Source organism: Prosopis cineraria, unplaced genomic scaffold (assembly GCF_029017545.1).
Source record: "Prosopis cineraria cultivar Desert tree isolate PC_DT_omini unplaced genomic scaffold, ASM2901754v1 PC2114, whole genome shotgun sequence".
In the NCBI taxonomy this organism is placed as follows: Eukaryota; Viridiplantae; Streptophyta; class Magnoliopsida; order Fabales; family Fabaceae; genus Prosopis; species Prosopis cineraria.
Genome location: NW_026557439.1, coordinates 1 through 21966, shown reverse-complemented (window position 1 = coordinate 21966; position 21966 = coordinate 1). Strand labels below are relative to the sequence as shown.

At 31.4% G+C, this 21966-nt stretch overlaps 2 protein-coding genes across 2 annotated transcripts; both read left to right on the top strand.

Moving 5' to 3' along the window:
* Window positions 1-439: 439 nt before the first annotated feature.
* On the top strand, window positions 440-2908 carry LOC129301439 (phytochrome B-like). Its single transcript, XM_054939999.1, has 3 exons — window positions 440-758; window positions 1704-1923; window positions 2600-2908. The coding sequence occupies exons 1-2, from the start codon at window positions 532-534 to the stop codon at window positions 1921-1923; spliced, it is 447 nt and encodes a 148-aa protein (XP_054795974.1). The 5' UTR covers window positions 440-531; the 3' UTR covers window positions 2600-2908.
* A 10789-nt stretch (window positions 2909-13697) lies between these two features.
* LOC129301438 (serine/threonine-protein kinase BCK1/SLK1/SSP31-like) lies at window positions 13698-21529 on the top strand. Its single transcript, XM_054939998.1, has 13 exons — window positions 13698-14569; window positions 14856-15270; window positions 15350-16007; window positions 16323-16363; window positions 16769-16837; window positions 17843-17943; window positions 18045-18127; window positions 18296-18393; window positions 18525-18593; window positions 18700-18749; window positions 18844-18925; window positions 19262-19356; window positions 20772-21529. The coding sequence occupies exons 1-13, from the start codon at window positions 14139-14141 to the stop codon at window positions 20896-20898; spliced, it is 2319 nt and encodes a 772-aa protein (XP_054795973.1). The 5' UTR covers window positions 13698-14138; the 3' UTR covers window positions 20899-21529.
* The last annotated feature ends 437 nt before the right edge of the window (window positions 21530-21966 follow it).

Genomic DNA, 21966 nt, shown 5'->3' with positions numbered 1-21966 from the left:
CATTCTATTTATTGGATTTTAATTTGTGGTGTCAGTTAGAATGTTTGATAATTTTCTTTATCATTATCTCTGATAGTGCAAAGGATGCAGACCTGTTTTAGTTTCTGCTTTCCAAGTTCACATGATTAATAGTCCTGATGCTAGTAGATTACCGCCTTGTTGATGCATATAGAAATAGCATATGGAATAATTTTTTTCCCCCCTAATATGGTAAAAAGGGGGGAATTACTAATATACTTATCTTTTATGATCCAGATATATCAACTTGTGCTGTTAAAAAGTTGTCTATTTTTCAAACTTTGACTGCATGTAAGGTACATTATAGATGTCTGTGTTATGATCGTGAGTTATACACTTGCTATTTGCTGCTGTTGGCAATTAGTGTGCTTGCTTTAATGTCCTTGAAACTTCTTGCATCAATTCAATAAGACAAGACTTAAGTCTTTGTCTACTTTTGGATCTAGGTCCTTGGAGCTTGAGAAGGGGGAATTTTTACTTGGAAGTGTCATCAATGCAGTTGTTAGCCAAGTGATGATATTGCTGAGAGAAAGAAATTTACAGTTGATCCGTGATATTCCTGAAGAAATCAAGACCTTTGCTGTATATGGTGATCAATCAAGGATTCAACAGGTCTTGGCTGATTTCTTATTGAATATGGTGCGCTATGCACCATCTCCAGATGGTTGGGTAGAGATTCATGTTTTTCCGAGAATAAGACAAATTTCTGACGGACTTACTCTTCTTCATACTGAATTCAGGTATATTAGCATGTACTTTTTGTTATTTCATTAATAATTATTTCTTTCTTTGAGCATGCATTACTGATGATGATGACTACCATTTTATCACCCTGACTTGATATCTGTTTTAGAATGAAAACATGATGAGAAATCATTAATATTTTTTAGATCCTTTCATGAAATGATTTCATCATACAGCACTGCAAAACTATTGCAAAGAATTGCTAGTTCAAATTAATCTTGTTTATCTTGCCTTAAAAGTTTTGAAAACTCTTATGTTAAGGAACATTTTCTTAATTGTTTGATTGACCATGCAAGTTGGACCAATTTTTTGGGTTGCATCTCTTCTATGGGTAGGCCGATGTTTTCCCATTCTTGATGATTACACAACATCATGCTTCATGATATATAACTTGAACTGTGACCTTCAAAATGGCAGAAATCTGGTTGGGGTTGGATTTAAGATGCCTTCTTCAACCTTGTTTGTTCGCTTTTGACTTAAACACAACCTTTCTTAATTGCTATCCTAATAGTATCTGATTTGCCTGCCTGAACTCCCCCTGGAAAGAGAGTGAGAGATGCCAAAATTTCTTTTGTGGCAAATGCATAATATGATGTTTGTTGGGGGAAAGGCCTAGTGGCCTGCCCCATTATTGTAATTTCTTTGTACATTATGCTGGTATACCTTGAAAATGAGTTTAGTTATTGCTTTCTTTTTATTATCTCTTGATCACGGCATTTCATGAAAAAATATTCCATTAAGAAAAGTTAAACGAAGATCGCAACTTCTGATCATTCGCCAAATGCATGGTAATTTTTTTTTTTTTCAATTCTTCTACGAGGAAACCTGATAATTTGTGCCAAAATTGTTTCTCTCACATACTTAGTTTATTCACTTGGCTTCTAATATCTACTTAATTTATTTCAATTTTTGTGTGTCTTCTTCTTTTTGGTTTTGTGAAGGATGGTATGTCCCGGTGAAGGTCTTCCTGCTGAATTGATTCAAGACATGTTCAATAGCAACCTGTGGGTAACTCAAGAAGGCTTAGGGCTGAGCATGTGCAGGAGGATTCTAAAGCTAATGAGCGGTGAAGTCCAATATATTAGGGAGTCAGAACGATGCTACTTCTTAGTAATTATTGAGCTGCCCATGACACGGAAAGATTCTAAAAATGTGAACTAGGTACTTTGCAATCTCTCATGTTGACTTTTAGATATGTCCTTGGTCATACTCTCAAGAGTATGAAGCTCACCTATCGAGGGACTTAGGGGCTTGCATTTGAGCAAAAGCTGATTTGGCTTGTTATCCGGGTCTGATGCTGTAATTCTACTGCCAATAGGATTTTATTCAGGCCTCCGCCCTGACCAGACATGTTTGGTGCAGCAACCCGGCTAGCGACTAGTAAATTTATAGCCTATGTGACCTTAAGAATCTCATAGAGTTATGGCGGAGTGTAAAAAAAGTTGTGCTGCCATTTTGTGTACATCTTCATGATCAAGTGGGTTTCCTGTGAAACTGTTGCTCATGAGTCCATAATTAGCAGTTGCTGTGGATTCCATGGTCAGGGCTCAGGATTGAACTTCATCCTTATCCTGCCATTGTTTAGTCATGTAACTACTTATAGTTATACTATGTTTTTTCTTGAATTCGCGAATAATTGTAAAATCTTTGCCTGCTGAAAGTTTTTCTCTGGAGATTTTGCTTTTCTACCTGTTATCTAATTTTCCCCCTTCCTCCCACGGTTTTGTACGTCTCTTTGTTCTAAGTAACAAAAGCTGGACTTTCGAGTATTTTAGGAAAGTTCTGTGGATCAGTCACAGATGAATAGTTGAATATGTATGCCTTCTTCTCTTTGCAGATCTATTATTCTCTAACACAAACGGATGAACTCATGACAGCTGCCAGATTTCAGAAAACGTTGGGAAGTGAATGTGCTTTTAGCTTATGTTTGGATTGAGGCGATTGGAAGTGAAGGTTGGATTTGATTTAGACATTTCCCTTGATTTGGATATAAAGCAAATCTTGTCCTTCTTCTTCTTCTGTTTTTTTTTTTTTTTGGGGTTTCCTTTCCCCCTCTCCATTCTTCAGTCCAAACATATCCTCAAGACAAATCCAAGGCATGTGTGCATTATTAGATGATGTTAATAGTATTTCTAGCCTTCCCCTACTGGTTTTATTGTTATTGCAGCAAGTCTAGTTGTTCATGAATAGTGGTCTTAAATTCATCTCTAATGGGCTTCACTGGACTGTAAGAAGTGTAGAACATAATTTCTAAGCAGATAACCACCAAAAGTTAGTCCAATGAGTAAGGATTTGACCCTTGATTTATAAGGTCATGAGATCAAATCCCACAATTGATATGAAGACCTTGTTAATGAATAATTTATAAGTGCTTCTATGAGTGTTCTTTGAGTTTGGAAGCATGTCCCAGCCTTGATAAGCTTCTAAATTCAAGTCACTTAAATTTTTTTTTACCAAAAAAAAATTGCAAGTGGACTTCACACACATTTGTCTAGTCAATAACTATACAAGAACTAATATTTATGTTTATAATAAGGGTAAAATCTAGTTGCAACTTGCATCATGGTGTGAGAGGGTAGGGTGTTATTGAATATGTTAGAATTTGAATATACAGCTTCATTCTAATAAAGAAGTCTAAGAAAACAGATATTGCTAGAGAAATCTTGAGGAGAAACCAAAAAAACAAGTAATCTGTTTCAAGTTCACCAACTCTGGTCCCCTCAAAATCCTGATCTTTGATTTAAATAACTCAATCCTACATTGAAAATCCACCAAACAAGCAAGAAATTTTCACAACATACCAATCAGTTAGGTTGCAACCGTTTAAAAAAGAACCGAAACTGGTAGCCACGTCAACTGGTCAAAATGTTACCTTAAGCCAACAACTTGAAACCCAAAAGAAAACATAATTTATTGATAAAGTTTTGATGACAGACAGACTATAATTCATTTTTCAATGTCAAGCTGCCACTTTTAAGTGTCTAAAAGCCATTCTGGTTTTACGTTATCTTCTGGTACAAAGAGCACTGAATGATACAGGCGATAACGAAGAGATGAGGCTGAATATTCGTTGTACAATTGCATTCCCCATTTGGGAGTGCAGTGAACTATGCTCCCTTCTTTCCCATCATAACTTTGAAAGCATTGAAGCTTTTACTTTCTTTGCCTTTACAATAATATATGATATATTATTGTTATTATTATTGTTTGTTGTTTGTTTGGATTAAAAAAGTGAGAGAAAAGATTCCATTTCATCTTCACTTTCAAGTCTCCACAAGTTGTGTGCGTGCACGCCCTTCTTCATGCTTTGTACGAAACAACCTTCTACTTATTGACTCAACGCATTACCCTTTTCATACACTTAAGTTTGTTCAATTAATTGAGGATTATTTCTTGTATACTAAACAAACGTAATCCTTCCTTTATCTTCATTTTTCAATTTGATAATCTGACTTTACTTTGAAATTATGTTGTAGATTAAATAGTTTTTATTTTTTATATTTGAATGTATTAATTTGATCTAGAATTAGATGTTTGGAAGAATGACAAATAAATTTCTCTGAAATAGAAAAATGACAATTTAGTTTCATGAAATATGATAATACCATCTAAGTTTTAAGAAACTTAATTATCATTAAAGTTTTTATGAAATGAAAAAAATATTTCTTAATTTAAAAAATGCAACCAACTTTTTTTATTCACAACTTTAGTTTTAAAATTCATAATTTTAGTGCAGCAAATAACAAAAGTGGTTTAGGTATTCATAATTTTCTCTCTCTATTTTTCCTCAATTTGCAAAGTGCAATAAAGTATTTTCATTCACAACTTTGATTCTAGAATTCATAAGTTTGATTTAATAAATGACTAAAGTAGTTTTGGCATTGATAACTTTTTTCACAATTTTTCTTCACTTTTTTAAATCAAGAGATATTTTTATCATTTCATAAAAAAATTTAATGACAATTAAATTCCTTGAGACTCAAAAAGCATTATCATATTTTGGAAAATTAAATTGCCATCTCCCTATTTTGGATAAATGTATTTGTGCATTCTCCCTAGATGTTTTCTGAATTGTTAGTGAATGGCAATTATTTATTACGACCATTGTTTTTAAAAGTTGGCTAGACGTTGAACCAAAAAGTCTAACAGGTTTCAATTTTTATTATCCAGTCCGTCAGATCAATGTTGAACAAATGTTATAATAGTTAAATAAAAATTGATATTAAATAAGTATATAAAATAAATCCATAATATGTTCAATTGTCTATAACATAACCATAAGATAATGATATTAGAAGTTATAATTTCATAACTTTTAAATATAAAACGATCTTAATTAAAGTATGAGTGAGTAAACTCAAAACATATGTATTTGGAATTTTGTACTATAGCTAATAACATTTTTCTAGATAAATCCTAAATCATATTATATACAAATAAAAAGCCCAAAAAATGAAATTAGCTTTTTAAAGAATCCAGTTTTTTTCTAGGTCAAATTTTTTTTAGCCTTTTTCTATATCAGGCCAAGATTTAAAATTAAATCAGGCATCAAATTCCTCACAACATTTGTTTAAACATTAATGATTAAATTTGTAATTGCATCGCTATCAGCCCGTTCAACAAGTTGGTTGAGTTGGATTTCAGTATTACACTCATAATTATAAATTACTTTTAAAATGCTTGTAGACATAAATTAGTTAGAAATAAATTGTCACGTAAGAAACGGAAACATGGAATCTAAACTGGCGTCACTGTGAACGTAAGACCAGTTGACAATTGTAGCTGATGTCATCAATACTTCTTGGTCAATCACAATGACCGTGATTAAGCATTTATTTGTATGCATGAAATTTTGTCAAGTTTTATTCCTAACGTGCGCAATTGTGAAAAAATATATTTGACATACTTTTCAAATAAAACTGTTGTCGATTATCTCTATTGATGTAAAAATTTTATTAATAAATAATACATAAATATTTTAAAAAATTAATTTTTCAATCCTTTAACTTTTAACTCACTTATAACCTAGTCCTTCAACTATGACTCGCTACGACTCAATCCCTCAACTATAATTCGCTGCGACTCAATCTCTCAACTTTTGATTCATTTATAACTCGGTCCTTATTTTTTAATTTTTAAAAAAATTTCTTATTAAATAAGAGGGATAAAAAATTTCATATATTATTTTAAAATACCCTCCTCTTGCTCATTGATGTGTGATATAAGCTAACATGAAAAAAATTAACAAAAGTTAAGGGACTAATTTATAAGTGATTCAAAAGTTGAGGGATTGAGTTACAAATGACTTAAAAGTTGGAGAACTAAAAAATTAATTTTTTTAAATATTTTAACAAATATTTTTCAAATTGTTGTCAATTATCTTATAATTTAATTCACCTAATTTTTTTACAAACAAAAAAAAAAGAAAAACTATTCTTGAGTATATTGTATACATGTATCATGTATGCATGATAATAGAAAATATCTAAAGTATGAATCCATGTATATACATTAAAAAAATATTAGTTGAATTAAAAAGATGAAATACAAGCAACCCATTACATTAGAATATTTGAGAATGGCTGAATAAAGAGAAAAGATAATAAAAAAATAGTTTTAATGGTTTGAATAAGTCATTTATATTTTTCAATAAAAATAATATAAAATATAATTACAGTGAATTAATGATAATGAAAACATAATAAATATAGTATATTTTATAATAAATAATATATAATAGAGGGGAAAAGGTATTTGAGCAGAACAAAGGATGTGATAAAGAGCCAACGAAAAAATGGTTAAAAAAAAAAAAGGAGTATCAATTGAAAACGTTAGGTAAAGAGAAAAGAGAAAAGAAAAAAGAAAAAAAGGGGGACAGAAGGAAAGAGGGAAAACACAGATCTGGTGCTTTTCATGGCATAATTCTGATTCTGCTCTTAATTACTCTTCAAGCTGATATTTGATGTGACACATTCTGCACCTACCCTAGTGGTATTATTCACCTATTTTCAATTTTTTTCCTTTTGCATTCACTTCACTTAAATTAAAATGACGGCTGGGTATCCTCTCCTCGTATAATCTTGTTTTATTTATTTTATTTATTTAAAACATATTTATTAAAATATGATAAAAATATATCTCAAGGTATACAAATTTCAACAAACTATAATAAAAAATATAATTTGTTTTCAAACTCTATCATGTACAGAAAGAACACCTCATCTTTGGAATATACAGACCTACAATTTTATTGTTATATATACATTTCTTAAAAATTAATTTGAAAAATGTAAATTTTAATAAGTTCAATTATTATGCAATTTAAAAAATTTTAACATAAGATTCTGTCTCTATTTAATAATTATTTACATTTTATAAAAAAAATTACTTCTCCTATTAAAAAATATAAGACATTTTTTGAAAGTTTGAATGTTTAAAAATATAAAACATTTTTTATTTTTTAAGGTATAATTATTGTCTTTTTTAAGTGTTCTTATTGAATAAATCACTTTATATTTATTTAAGAGCAAGACATCTTATCAAATAAGGATAAATATAAAAAGATAGGATTAATTTGAAAAAAGTAACTATTTCGTTGAGGATAAAGTTTGATTAAAAATATTTATATTTTTTAATTAAATGAATATGATAGATTGAAAACATCAAACATATACTTCATCCTATCACCACTTTTATTCCCTACTTTTAATTTTAATTTTTTAAAAAATATAATTTTAAGTTCCTGCACATTACTCATGTTTTACTATAGTCCTTTACATTTTTTTAGTATTTTAAATCTCTACACTTTTATTTATTAATATTCTAAATTTCTTCGATATCCTTATACTTTATTCATGAAAGGACCAAGAATATCAAAAAATAAAAATGTACAGACCTATAATATAAAAAAAAATACAGAGACCTATATAAAATGTGAGCGAAGTGTAAGGATTTATAATTATGTTTTTTCTTAATTTTTTTTAAACACTTGTTATCAACAAGAAACATGTGGTAGTTTTTAAGCAAAAATGATAATAAAATCCTTCTAAATTATATAAATAATAATTTGATTTTTTAAAATATCATAATTTTATTAAAATTCTTGAAAAATTTTCTATCATTCATGAATTAACATAAATGATAAAATTGCCTTTAATTTTTCACAAGTTTTGTTCAAAGAATTACAACTTTCTTTTAAAATTGTAAAATTGTACTAGCAAATTTCAAATTCATATATTAAATTCTTGATATTGCTATTTTTGGAAATAATAAATGCCAATCACAAGTTTTGTTTAGAAAATCACATCATTCTTTTTAAAATTGTAAGAGTGCAATAATAAATCATAAGTTTACATGTCAAAGGCAATTTGTTAATTTGAATTAAGGATAATTTAGTTATTTATATTAATTCATTAATAATAAAAAAGTTCTTAAAAAATTTAATAAAATTATGATACTTTAAGAAATTAGGTTATCTGTAACATTCCAATTTAGATTTTAATAGTTAATTTAGGTTAATAGAAATTTTAGAAAATATTTAGAGGTAAGTAAATTAGTAGGAGATGATTATCAAATCTAACTTAGGATATAATTTTAAGTTAATATTTTAAAAATTATTATTATTATTATTATTATTATTATTATTAGGAAAGAAGAAAGAGAAATATAATAGAAAGAGATATTGAGAAATGAAATATATATATGTGTGTGTGTGCATGGGAATTTTAAAAAAGAAAAAAAGGGAAAGACAGACGTTCTGCTGTGTAATGTACATACATATATATATTAAAAAAAAAGAATGAAATGGGAGGAAAAAGGGTGTGGAACCATAGGTGACTTTTTAAATCAACAAATGCCCTTTTCTCTTTCATTTTCCTTCTCTTCTTACTTCTCTTCCATGCACGAATAGAGCAAGTGACTGTGAGCAAGTTCGTCGACATTTCACTTGATAAAAATACTTTAAAATGCATATTCATAATTTCACAATTTTTTCATTAACATAACAAGGTAATTTCTCAACAATAATTCATAATTTTCTCAATAATCACCTAACTAACATGAAGCAACACTAATCACAAATTAAAAGCATGGTTATTTTGTGACTTTTTTAATAAATTATTCCTCACAATTTCTCTCCCACCACAATCTTTACCAATAACACAATTTACAAATAACATATTATTTATAAATATTAGTTTCAATTATTAAGTATCATTAATGCCGTAATAAATGCAAAAATATTTCTCAACAATGCATGTTTACAATCATCCCAAAATATATAATGTGCAGAAACTATTTAAAAGGCACGATCACAACCATGAACCCATATATTCAATAAATAACAAAGTTCTAACATTGGCAATAATGTATTATAAAAATCATAAATCCAGACCTAAAGAGAGAAAGCAATTCCATACCACTAAGCCTCTAGGGCTTCTCTAAATACCACACTTGGAACTTCTTCTGAAAAATGTTAACCACATAATGAGATTCAAAAGTTTCAGTAACCAATGTTAATTTATAATAGTGTATACAAACAGTTAAAGTAGTTAAGGAATTGATTTGTAAGTGATTCAAAGTATTTAAAATTGTAAGAATGCAATAATAAATCATAAGTTTGCATGTCAAAGGCAATTTGTCAATTTGAATTAAGGATAATTTAGTCATTTATATTAATTCATTAATAATAAAAAAGTTCTTTAAAAATTTAATAAAATTATGATACTTTGAGAAATTAGGTTATCTGTAACATTCTATTTAAATTTTAATAGCTAATTTAGGTTAATAGAAATTTTAAAAAATATTTAAAGGTAAGTAAATTAGTAGGGGATGATTATCAAATCTAACTTAGGATATAATTCTAAGTTAATATTTTAAAAATTATTATTATTATTATTATTATTAGGGAAGAAGAAAGAGAAATATAATAGAAAGAGAGATTGAGAAATAAAATATGTGTGTGTGTGCGCGTGCGTGCATGCGTGCATAGGAATTAAAAAAATAGGAAAAGAAGGGGGAGGCAGATGTTCTGCTGTGTAATGTACATACACACACATATATATATATTAAAAAAAAAGAATGAAATGGGAGGAAAAAGGGCATAGGACTTACAGGTGATTTTTGTAAATCAATAAATGCCCTTTTTTCTTTCATTTTCCTTCTCTTCTCACTTCTCTTCCGCGCACGAATAGAGCAAGCGACTGTGAGCGAGTTCATTGACACAGCGTGTCTGAGTTTTATAGGTGAGATTTTAAGTTTTTTAAAACTAAGTAAATATTCTAAAATTTTTCTTAACCATCCTCCTGCTTTGATTTTTTATTTTGTGGTGGTAGAAAATCTAGAATTTAAAAAAGGAATGACTTTATGTTGAATAAATGTAATTGTTGAGGTTGTTAGTGGTATAATAAATGTTCTAGAGTATAAATTTATTGATGAACTTGAAATTTGAGACTTATAGATCAAACCCTAGGCTAAATTTTTATTAAATTTGAAAATATATATTGATTTATTGAGGTTTAGATGATTATTTGGGATAAAAAAATAGATCATAATTTTTTTCATAACCATAACAGGGCAATTTCTGAACAACAATTTATAATTCTCTCAATAATCACCTAACTAACATCAAGCAACACTAATCATAAATGAAAAGTATGGTTATCTTATGGTTTTTTTAATAAATTATTCATCACAATTTCTCTCCACCACAATCTTCATCAACAACACAAATCTACAAATAACATATTATTTATAAATATTAGTTTTAATTATTGAAACTAATAAAATAACTCTAATAGTAGAATTAGAATATATAACATAATTTTTAATCTCAACCTTATTATAAATCTAGAGTTAATACTATTAAATAAAATTTCTAACTCTTCTTTTAGTCATCAATAAATTTTAATAAGCTAAAATCAACCTTTAAACTAATTTCTATTATCAAAATTTTTCTTTTCATTTCATAAATTCACACCTAAAATACCTAAAAATTGAAAATTGAGTCTCAAGCTTGGAGCCAACATTCTATAGCCATAATAATCCATTTCTCATCTCAAATAATCATCTAAACCTTAATAAATCAATATATATTTTTAGATTTAATAAAAATCTAACCTAGGATTTGATCCATAAACCTCACATTTCAAGCTTATCAATAAATTTATACTCTAAAATATTTATTATACCGCTAACAACCTCAACAATTACATTTATTTAACATAAATTCATCTCTCTTCTAAACTCTAAATTTTTTACCACTACAAAATTAGAAATAAAAGAGGATGGATAGCTAAGAAAAAATTTTAAAACACTTACTTAATTTTAAAAAGTCTAAAATCTCATCCTAAATATTATATTAGAAAGTCTCACCTTTAAAACTGAGACACGCGATGAACTCGCTCACAGTCATTTGCTCTATTCGTGCGCAAAAGAGAAGTGAGAAGAAAAGGAAAATTAAAAGGAAAGGGGCATTTGTTGATTTAAAAAAATTACCTGTAGATCCCACACCTTTTTTCCTCACGTTTCATTCTTTTTAACATATATATATATATTGCATGCATGTATGTACATTACACAGCAGAACGTCCGCCTCCCCTTTTTTTCCTATTCTTTTTAATTCCTATGCATGCACACACACACACACACATTTCATTTTTTAATCTTTCTTTCTATTATATTTCTCTTTCTTCTTCCCTAATAATAATAATAATAATACTTTTTAAAATCTTAACTTAGAACTATATTTTAAATTAAATTTGATAATCATCTTCTACTAATTTACTTACCTCTAAATATTCTTTAAAATTTTTATTAATCTAAATTAATTGTTAAAATTTAAATTTAGATGTTACATTATCATTTATAGAATTTAGAGGGATATATTGTCATTTTCCCTAGTGTTTTTTTTTCCTGTTATCAATATGACAGTTGTCACACACATGCATAAGGGTGAAAAAAAGTACTTCCTCTGTTAAAAAATATAAAGCATTTTTTGAGGAGTTAGATGTTAAAAAATATAAAGTATTTTTAGTCTTTTGAGGTGTAATTATTATTTTTTTAAAAGTACCTCTATTGATAATAATTTTATATTTATTATAGAATGTTTAATAGGAGTAAATAAGAAAAAATATGATTAGTTAAAAAGTAATTAACTATTTTATTGAAGGACGAGATTTGGTTAAAAATATTTTATATTTTTTAATGAAAAAAATAATAAATTTGCATAATTGGCCAACGACCTGAATGGATATACACAATTGTAATGGTAAATTAAGGAATTGAACCAAAAAGCAACTCAAATAAAGGGAAAAATTTTATTGATTTTTAGCCACTAATTAATATCAATATTAATGTAAAATATAAAATTTACACAAAATTTATCATATAATTTTTAGACAATAAAATGTCAGTGACATCAAATTTCATATAATGCTCATATAAAAAATTCTAGTTGAGAGAAGAAAAGTTGTTGAATATATTTATTTTATATTATTATTTTCGACCCTTTGTCAACGGAAAAATGTGTGTCCATTGTTGTCTGAATTTAATGCATGCCACGGGAGTCTTCTAGAAGCAGGGAAAATGAAATAAAAAAGACAAACCCTTTTTTTTTAAATAAATATAAATATTCGATCATGTATTTTTATAAGAAAAATAATAATAAAATTCTTTGAATTATATAAATGATAAGTTAGTATTTTAAAATGTTATAATTTTACTAAAATTTTTATAAAATTTTCTATTATCAATGAATTTATATACATGATTAAATTGTCCTTATTGAAAATAAAATGATTGACAAGTTTTATTTAAATAATCACAATTTTTTTTCTTATATTCACAACAATATAACAACAAATTATAATTTTACATGTTAAGTTCCTGATTTGCTGTTACATTATTGTGAATATGAGAAGAAAAATTGTGATTATTTAAACAAAATTTGTAAATTATTTTTTTTTAACAAGGACAATTTGATCATTTATATTAATTTATTAATGGTAAAAAAAATCTACAGGACTTCAATAAAATTATGACATTTTAAGAGACTAAATTATTATTTGTATATTTTAAAAAAATTTTATTATCATTTTTTCATTTTTATATTTTTTTGATGTTACATATTTTTATATTTTTCAATAATCATTAAGTTATTAGGTGTTGGGCGTATTGGCCAAAAAAAGAAAGTTGCTGGGTGTACTCTTCCTTTTGTAATGAAATATATTTTCTACGGAAAAAAATTATTAAGTTATATGCAATATCTAATGTTTTTAAACAGTTAACTTCATATTACTTTTAAAATAAAATTAATGCATTACCAAATAAGAAAAACACTGCTTGAGAAAGGATAATTTTTTAAATGATGTTCAAATTTTTTAAGAGATTAATCTTAATTATGGAATACTTTAGGCAAAAAAAGAATATTGATGCCTAAACTACAATTAAAAATTTATATAATTTTTTTTCTTCTTTGGGACAGGTTTACATCATAGCAGTTTAGTGATTAATCTTTAATTTAGAATAGACAAAATTTGCTTTTAAAATTGGGTTCTCATAAAACTTCGTTGTTTAAGAAGGATTGATATAAATTTTTATCTCGAATTAAAACAAAAAGAATCTGCCAGTTGAGCTTCAACAAACGCTATCGAAGGAGAATGAGTTAGACGCGCTGCGATGATTGGACCGATAGTCAACAACCGGCGACGATTATTGGCGCGTTAAGGCGCGTGGGATTTTTTGGATTTATATGTAATTGCCATTTCTTGGTCAAATAGCCCAAATAGAATTAAATTATGACACAGTACTTCACATTCCACAAGTGCCAAACCCCGCGTGGGTTTTGGGGGGGGGGGGGGAGTTGAATAATAATGAGCAAAACCTGAAAGAGAAGGAAGCTTTCTGGCCTAAAAAACAAAGAAAGAGAAGGAAGCTGAAGTTGAATTTATTTTTATTAGAGAGAGAGAGAGAGACACACACACACACAAGGCCGAAAAAGCTTTTTGACCCCTCAGAGCTCGAATCTCTCTTTCAATGAGCAATTGACTGCGGAAGAAAGCAGAGATAGATTAGACCTTCTCATTTTGTCTAATCAAACTTCAACCTATATCTGCTTTTCCCCCTCAAGTTTATCTGCTGTTATTGAAATAATCTTGTGGGGAAGGGGGAGAGAGAGAGAGAGAGAGAGAGAGAGAGAAGAGGGGCCGAGTCACTGAATCAAGCTCGGGACTAGTTTGGCTGTGTGGCAGAGAAACGGACAGAAAGAGAAAGAGAGGGTGATGACTGATGAATCTTCTTTCTAAATTCATGTTGTCAGCTCGTTGCGTTGAACATATCTGAAGATTCTCTTTTGGATATAGCTCGATTTTAGCTTCGAAATGGGAACTCCACCACCAGAAGAGCTTCTCAAGAAGATCGAGGACCTCGAGGCGGGTCACGCTCATCTCAAGCAAGAAATGTCCAAGCTCAAGCTCTCGGGCGCGAGCGATGCCCGAGCCGAGCAGAGCCATCATCGCCAGAGGTCGCACTCGATATCGCCGCAGCGTTCGAGATTGGGTGCGTCCAGGAGGAGAGCTGGAGGCGGCGGATTCGATGGACCTGCTTCGTGGAAGAAAGGTTCAACTTCGTTTAAACATTCGTCACCGCTTCAGAGAGAGAGCCGTAGCAGTGATCCTCAGAATGATGGAGAAGTTGGCGTTGGAAGGGGCCCTTCAGCTGTGAATTTTACTGATAGGCAGTATCTCAATATTTTGCAGTCAATGGGGCACTCTGTTCATATATTGGATCTTAACGGTCGTATGATATACTGGTGAATAGCTTATTCGACTTCAAGTTTTCCTGTATTTAATTTCTTCATGATAGAATGTGAAGATTATTTTTGTGGTTTCTTATTCTGTTTGCAAATGGAGATACAAACGTTAGTTGTAATGACTTTCGTTTATTAGGCTGTTGGAGATTATATGTTCTCAGATTAAAATGGATATGTTTTCAACTATACTTATTTCGAGCATAAAATGTTCTTTACTGTCGATTAAAGAATTCTGGGACCTACATCAAAAGCTTAATTGTTTAAGGTTTATGTAATAATTTTGCAGGAACCGTAGTGCTGAAAATTTATACGGTTATACAGCGGAAGAAGCCCTCGGTAAGGATGGCATTGAACTGCTTGTAGACCCCAGGGATTTTGCCGTAGCCAATGATATAGTCAACCGGGTCATTAAGGGAGAGAAATGGATTGGGCAGTTCCCTGCCAAAAATAAGATGGGAGAGAAGTTTTTCGCTTTAGCTAGTAATACCCCTTTATATGACGATGATGGAAATTTGGCTGGCGTTATTTCGGTCTCGAGTGATTCACGCCCCTTCCTTGACACGAGAGTTCCGTTATCAGGAGTAAAGCACTCTGAAACAGGTTCAGGCTCCAGCAATCTTAAAAGTGGCATCACAAATAAACTTGGTCTGGATTCTCAACAGCCTCTTCAAGTTGGTATAGCATCAAAAATTTCTAATTTGGTTAGTATTCAACATTTTTTTAATGTTTCTTTTATTTAATTTAGCATGGCATGTTTTGATGTTAGAACCATTATAATAGGCATCCAAGGTAAGTAACAAAGTGAAGTCAAGAATCCGAATGGGAGAAAATGTGGATCGTGAAGGTGGGAGCGGTGAAAGTCATCATTCTGAGCATAGCTTCTCAGATTCTGTTCTCTCAGACCAGAGAGAAGATGCTAATTCAAGTGGAGCTAGCACACCCAGGGGAGATGTGCCCCCATCTCCTTTTGGTCTATTTTCTCACAAAGAAGACAAAAGTCAAGGAAAAAATTTAAAAGATTACGGTGATGAGGGTGAAGGAAAACCTAGTCATAAAGTATTAACTTCCAAGGCTGAAGCATGGATTCAAAAGAAAACAATATCATGGCCATGGAAAGCATATGAACGGGATGGGTCAGAGGGAAGGAATGTCCGTGTTGGTTGGCCCTGGGTGCAGAATGATCAAGAAAATGAGCCAGCTCAGCGAAAGCCTCTTTCTTCTTGTGTGAGGCCAGAAAGTCAGGCAGGAGAAGGAGGTCGACCTGTTAATAATGAAGCATCAGGATCCTGGTCCTCCTTCAATGTTAACAGCACAAGTAGTGCAAGCAGCTGTGGGAGTGGCAGCAGTGCAGTCAATAATAAATTGGACATGGATACCGATTGTTTGGATTATGAAATCTTGTGGGAAGACTTGACAATTGGAGAACAAATTGGGCAAGGTAGAGATTTTTTTTTTTCCTTAAAAAAACTTCAAACGGTCATGATTTGGGATTGTGTATGTATTAAGAGCAAAAGAATAGAGCATTCATTACAAAAAACTTGGAACTTTATAACTTCAAATTTCTTATTTCCAAAATTGATAGCTATGCTAATGTTATCAGTGTAGTTGTCATGCATAGAATTGGTTAGTTTTATTATCTCCTCTACCATCCTTTGCTAATGCCATCATTCTTTCCTTGTCAAATTTGTTGTTTAGTTTTTGCTTGGTATGTTATTTCTATTTCCTATTTACCTCTCTGCTGTTGCTTTTGCAGGATCATGTGGAACTGTGTATCACGCTCTGTGGTATGGATCAGTATGTTCTTTGCTCTTCCTGCTAATTATAATTTCAAGTTCATATACTATGTGTAAAAAGGATGTTGAAATAACTAGTGGCTGTAGCTATGTTTGAGAATTCTCTTTTGCTTCTTTCAATTGTCCACTTTTCTGTGGGTTAACAAAACCTTTAAGGCTTTCCTTTTATATTGCACAAATTTTGATTAGGTTGCAACTCAAATTACCAGCATGTCCTATGATGTTTTGAATTTCAAATATTTCATTGAAAGGTAAAGCAATTTCTGGAAGGCAGCGCAATGTATATGGAAAATGCAAGCCTGAGGCAATGCTAGAGTTTCATTTGGGATGTGCCTTTTCTGCAGAGACAAACTAAATATTGCTGATGACTATTATGTGATGCCAACTAACTCCCACATTTCTGCAGGATGTTGCGGTCAAGGTATTCTCCAAGCAAGAATACTCAGATGATGTAATAATGTCCTTCAGACAAGAGGTATGCTTTCAGGCTGTCAATTTTATTTTCTTTTCTAGAGAAAAACTTCAGTTGCTAATGTACTAGGGAGAGATGAACTACTTAGAATGTGCGAGGCTTACCTTGGGAGATTTTAGTTTGATGATATTTGCCCGATGATTATGGTTGCCATTTTTTTATTGACAAACTAAACTACATCCATGTTAGGTGTCGGGCAAGGGTTTATAGATATAAACATGTTCCATTCACCACCAACGATAACTGGAACGCTTCATTGAGTTTAATTTTGTTCAATCAGGACTATTAATTATTTGTTCGCCAAAGAAGAAGGATCAATATGTTTAACCTTCTAACTTTAAATATATCATCGAGGTGGCATTGCCACGTTGTAGCATGCTGCTCTTATATGGGTATTATATTATGAGCAGATGTTGTAGAACCAAAAGTCTGGAATGAACTTATGGTAGCCATAATATGAGCAGTTGAATAGGATTTAGCTTGATTAGCTCTAGTGATGTGGGTAAGGATAACCAAAGTGGAAGTAAGCTGTTGCATATATTCCTCAATTATAAGGAGAAGACTTTGGCAAAGTTCATCAAGTATTTGCTAACATCTTAAACATTTTTCAACACCCAGCACCACGTGATTGATTCTTTTAAAGAGGTCTCTCCACATATCGTAATTCTATTAAAGGACCTCAAAGAAAACACATAAATTGCACCAAGATTGATTCCCACTTTAATTAAAAAAATTAGCAAAACTAATAAATTGACTTATACATGAACCAAATAAGCTATTGAGTGGAGCCATAGTTTTCTGGCATTGTTATTTCTTAGACTGTAACTAATTTGGAGTAGTTTATGCAAGAGATTTCTCTTCCAGTTCTTCACGAATCCTCTCTGATAGTTATTTTCTTCTATCTATATTCTACTCTTCTTCTAATATATTAGTACCTCACAGCACTGGCCCTCCCCCTTAAAGTTCTTCATTATATAACACTGATATGATGATGATGTTAATGTGAAGGTATCTGTTATGAAAAGACTTAGACATCCAAATGTCCTTCTTTTCATGGGGGCGGTAACTTCACCTCAACGTCTCTGCATTGTGACAGAGTTTCTCCCCCGGTTTGTTCAGAAACTTTTGTTTCCTTTTGTTTTTTAATCATGTAGTTACAATATATCAAGTTGGGCTAATTATCCTTGCATTCATCTGTAATTCATCTCAGTGGAAGCTTGTTTCGCTTACTTCAGAGAAACACATCCAAACTTGACTGGAGACGACGTGTTCATATGGCTTTAGACATTGTAAGTATTCTTTGGTAATATTATGGAGAAAACGTCTCATTCAAGTTTTGTTGATATAGCGTCATATTCATTTCTTTTTCTTTTCTTTTTCTTTTTTTTTTGTATTACATATTCATTTTGGATATTTTCTTGCTTTAATTAAAGATATGTTCTGTTTTTATCCTTTCTATAGGCACGGGTGTAAACTATCTTCATCATTGCAGCCCACCTATCATTCATCGAGATTTGAAGTCTTCAAATCTTCTAGTTGATAGGAACTGGACTGTTAAGGTCAGCATCTTGTAATTTTTCTATTTATTCTCCATTTGTCAGGCTGTACGCTCTCTTTTGATTGCTTGAGTATTTCTAGTATTATATTTTGTTTAGTTAGACAGTATATTAACCATGTGCTAGCTGAACAGGTTGGTGATTTTGGCCTTTCGCGCCTAAAGCATGAAACTTATCTCACGACAAAGACAGGAAAGGGCACGGTGGGTTCACATATCTTCTTTGTTGGCCACAAGATCTTTTGTTTGAATTCATTATTATTTCACACAAACAAAGAAGTTGCTGATTCTAGCTTTTTCTTCTTTGCAGCCTCAATGGATGGCACCAGAAGTTCTTCGTAATGAGCCTTCTGATGAGAAGTATGTCTGATCTGTACGCTTAATTATTCTCTCTCTCCCCACTGAACTTATGGATTTTGAATACTTTATATTCTCTGCTTCTTGGGGATATCAGGTCTGATGTATACAGCTTTGGGGTGATATTGTGGGAACTTACAACTGAAAAGATCCCTTGGGAGAGTCTCAACTCAATGCAGGTATAGTTTTCATGAATATGTGAGCCTTGAATTTCCTACATGGAGAATGTATATAGTAAGGTGTCATGTAAGATTGTTGAACCGAAAGCCACCAAAAGAGTTGGTTTCATATTGATGGAAAAACCACTTAAATAAATTATTCCAGCCCTTGAAGATATGGGGATCTTTGAATTGTTTTGTTATTTTGTCATAGGGACCTGCAACTTCTATTGTTAATTAATTTGTTTCCCAATTCCTTCTGATATTTAATTATATTAATTTGTCATATTCATATTTGTAACTGTCATATTATGGTGAGTCCAAATATGAACAATGGTTACTCTAGGATACTTGCAGGTAATTGGAGCTGTTGGGTTCATGAACCAGCGGCTAGAAATTCCGAAGGATGTTGATCCTACGTGGGCTGCTATAATTGAGAGCTGCTGGCATAGGTTTATATTATATTCTGTTCGTTCTGCCATACTAATTTATTTCGTTTTCCGCAGCTCTACACGTACAAGCATTAATCTTATGCCACTAGTAAAGTAAATGATCAATTAAAAATGACTTGTGTCCTACTGTTGGCCAGCGTGCCTTAACAAATTTCTTAAGACCAGCTGTTTGAGATGTTTTCTTTTTTGTTAAAAATCTATATTTTGAGTTTCTTCTTATTATCTTTAGCATTTCTCAACATCTTTACTCATTTGAACCTTATCATTCCTACTTCCCTGCTTAAATTTTATGACAAAATCGAAATCCAAAGAGCTTTTGCTTGAGCTGGTGCTTTGTATATATTGATGGTTCCATAGTTGCTGACATTTCTAGTTTCTGTTTCTTCATTCTTTACCTGGAATACTCGAAGTAGCCCAAATTTCATTTTGGTAATCTGGTCTATGACAAATTGGCAGTTTCATCAGTTGACTTTACAATGTTTTGTTGGTTTACGTAACGGAACTAGGTGATAGGAAACGCTTATTCCATCTATTTTTCTACCTCTTTTTGGGAGTCGGAATTTTTGTTCTTTCAGCTTTTTGGTATGGGCTTCTGTTAAGAATGATCACATATTTGATGGTATTAATGCTTAGAGTGGGGACAAGTTCACCTTTTTAAGATAACTTATGAATTAAATAATGGCGACAAACAGAGACAACCTTGCAAACTATTTGTTCTAATAATTTGATGGGTGAAACAATGTTGTTTGTATGCTGTTAGTAGCAAGACTCAAATTCTCCCTCCTTTTTTGGGCAAATAGTCTGTGTCTTCTTGTCCCCAGAAAATTTACTGCCCTTGAGTTTACTATTTAATTAATGTTGGTCACCTTAAGTTGTTAGCAGCACACATGCATGCATGTCGTGTGCATCTGATATACTAACTATATTTTTCTGTTGTTCCCATATTTGCTTTCAAGTTATGGAAACCTTAAAAGAAAATTTGTAAGTTATATATCGAAACTTTTTTCATTCTGAAATGAAGAGAAAAATGAATTGACTAAGAGAAAATTAGCATGCCAACTAAATACCCCTATTATCATTAACACTATGGGAAAATTCTTGGGTACACCAGGTGCACTATTTCATTTATAAACTATCAAATAAAATAGTGCAAGTTATATCACTGGGCCCACAGCCTATTAGCCATCACTGTGCTGTCATGTAAATTGGACATTGGAAAAAGCTCATACTCTATTATTATTCACTATAGCACTATTGGATAAATGTAGTATTGTATGAGTTCTTAATGATTTGGCTTTATTTTACTGGTATATAAATGATGTGACTCACCTAGTTGTATGCCAGCATTTCTGCGGGAACACGTTACCATTGTTAAATATCTTTTGCTGACTTGTATCTTGGTTCATTCCCCCCAGTGATCCAGCTGGTCGGCCAACATTTCAGGAACTGCTAGAAAGGCTGAGAGAGCTGCAAAGACGTTATGCCCTTCAATTTCAAGCAGCTCGTTCTGCTGGTGTTGAAAACACTCAAAAGGAATCCTAAACACAGCCTCTGAGCTTCTTCTCCTTTATTTGCTTGCAGTCCATATGATGATTTTCTGCATACATTTTTACCAGTTTCTGGTAAGCCGAGGAGTTGGTACAAACTGCCCGGCTTGAAGTTGGAACTTGGAACCATACCAAATTGCTGATCAGAACTGCGGTTCATCACCATTTGCAATAGAACTTATAAGGGGACAACATGGAAAATAGAAAAAGTGGAGCAAGAGACTTTTGACATTGATTATGATTGGGGGATGGTCATGTTTTGTCTCTTTTAAGGCATCGAAGATCTTCGATTTGTTAGTAGTGCTATTTGCCTGGAGCCATGCCAAATGGGGTTGATTGTGACCTCTGTTGTAATCCTAGATGGAGAATTTAGGTGCTATTAAAAAAATTTGTACAGTGGCAGAGAAAGCAAAAAACTTCGAGTTTTCATTGGACTAAGGGGATTAGGATCAGAAAAGTTCCTTCCCTTTATATTCTTTGATATTCATGGTTGGAGCTTTGTCATTGCCCACTTGAATCAACGAAGTGCGGCTTGGCATGTCAGATTGGCATTTGACAATAACCCTTCAGGATCGATTATTCTGTTTTAAACCAATCAGTGAGTGTGATTTTCCTACGTAGGTCCACTTCCTTTCTTTGTAGTCCAAAGTGGCAGAATTTTGTACATGAATGAGGGAAGAAACAGAACCAGTTGCCGCTAATACCAGTTGGAGTTATGGACAAGAATAGATTTCAAAAATCAACTGAAGTACCAGTGCAGGTTAATTGCTCCTTATGTGCAAGGTTTAAAATCCTCTGTCCCTTTTAGTTTAAAGGGACATTTCATATTTTAGTGCCCTTTGAGGATGAACGTTATTGGAAGTAGTCTCCCAAGATTTTTTTCTTTTAATACCACGAGCTCCTTAATGCATTTGAAATCAACATTTAATCAGGCGTCTGAGCTAAGTTTGAAGAAAAATTCAATCTTTCATGGTTTGAGTCTTGGACGAGGTCGTGACATGGTTGACCCTACCTGTGTTCTGCCTGAAATTTTCTGCATATCAGCATGCAATATAAATATACG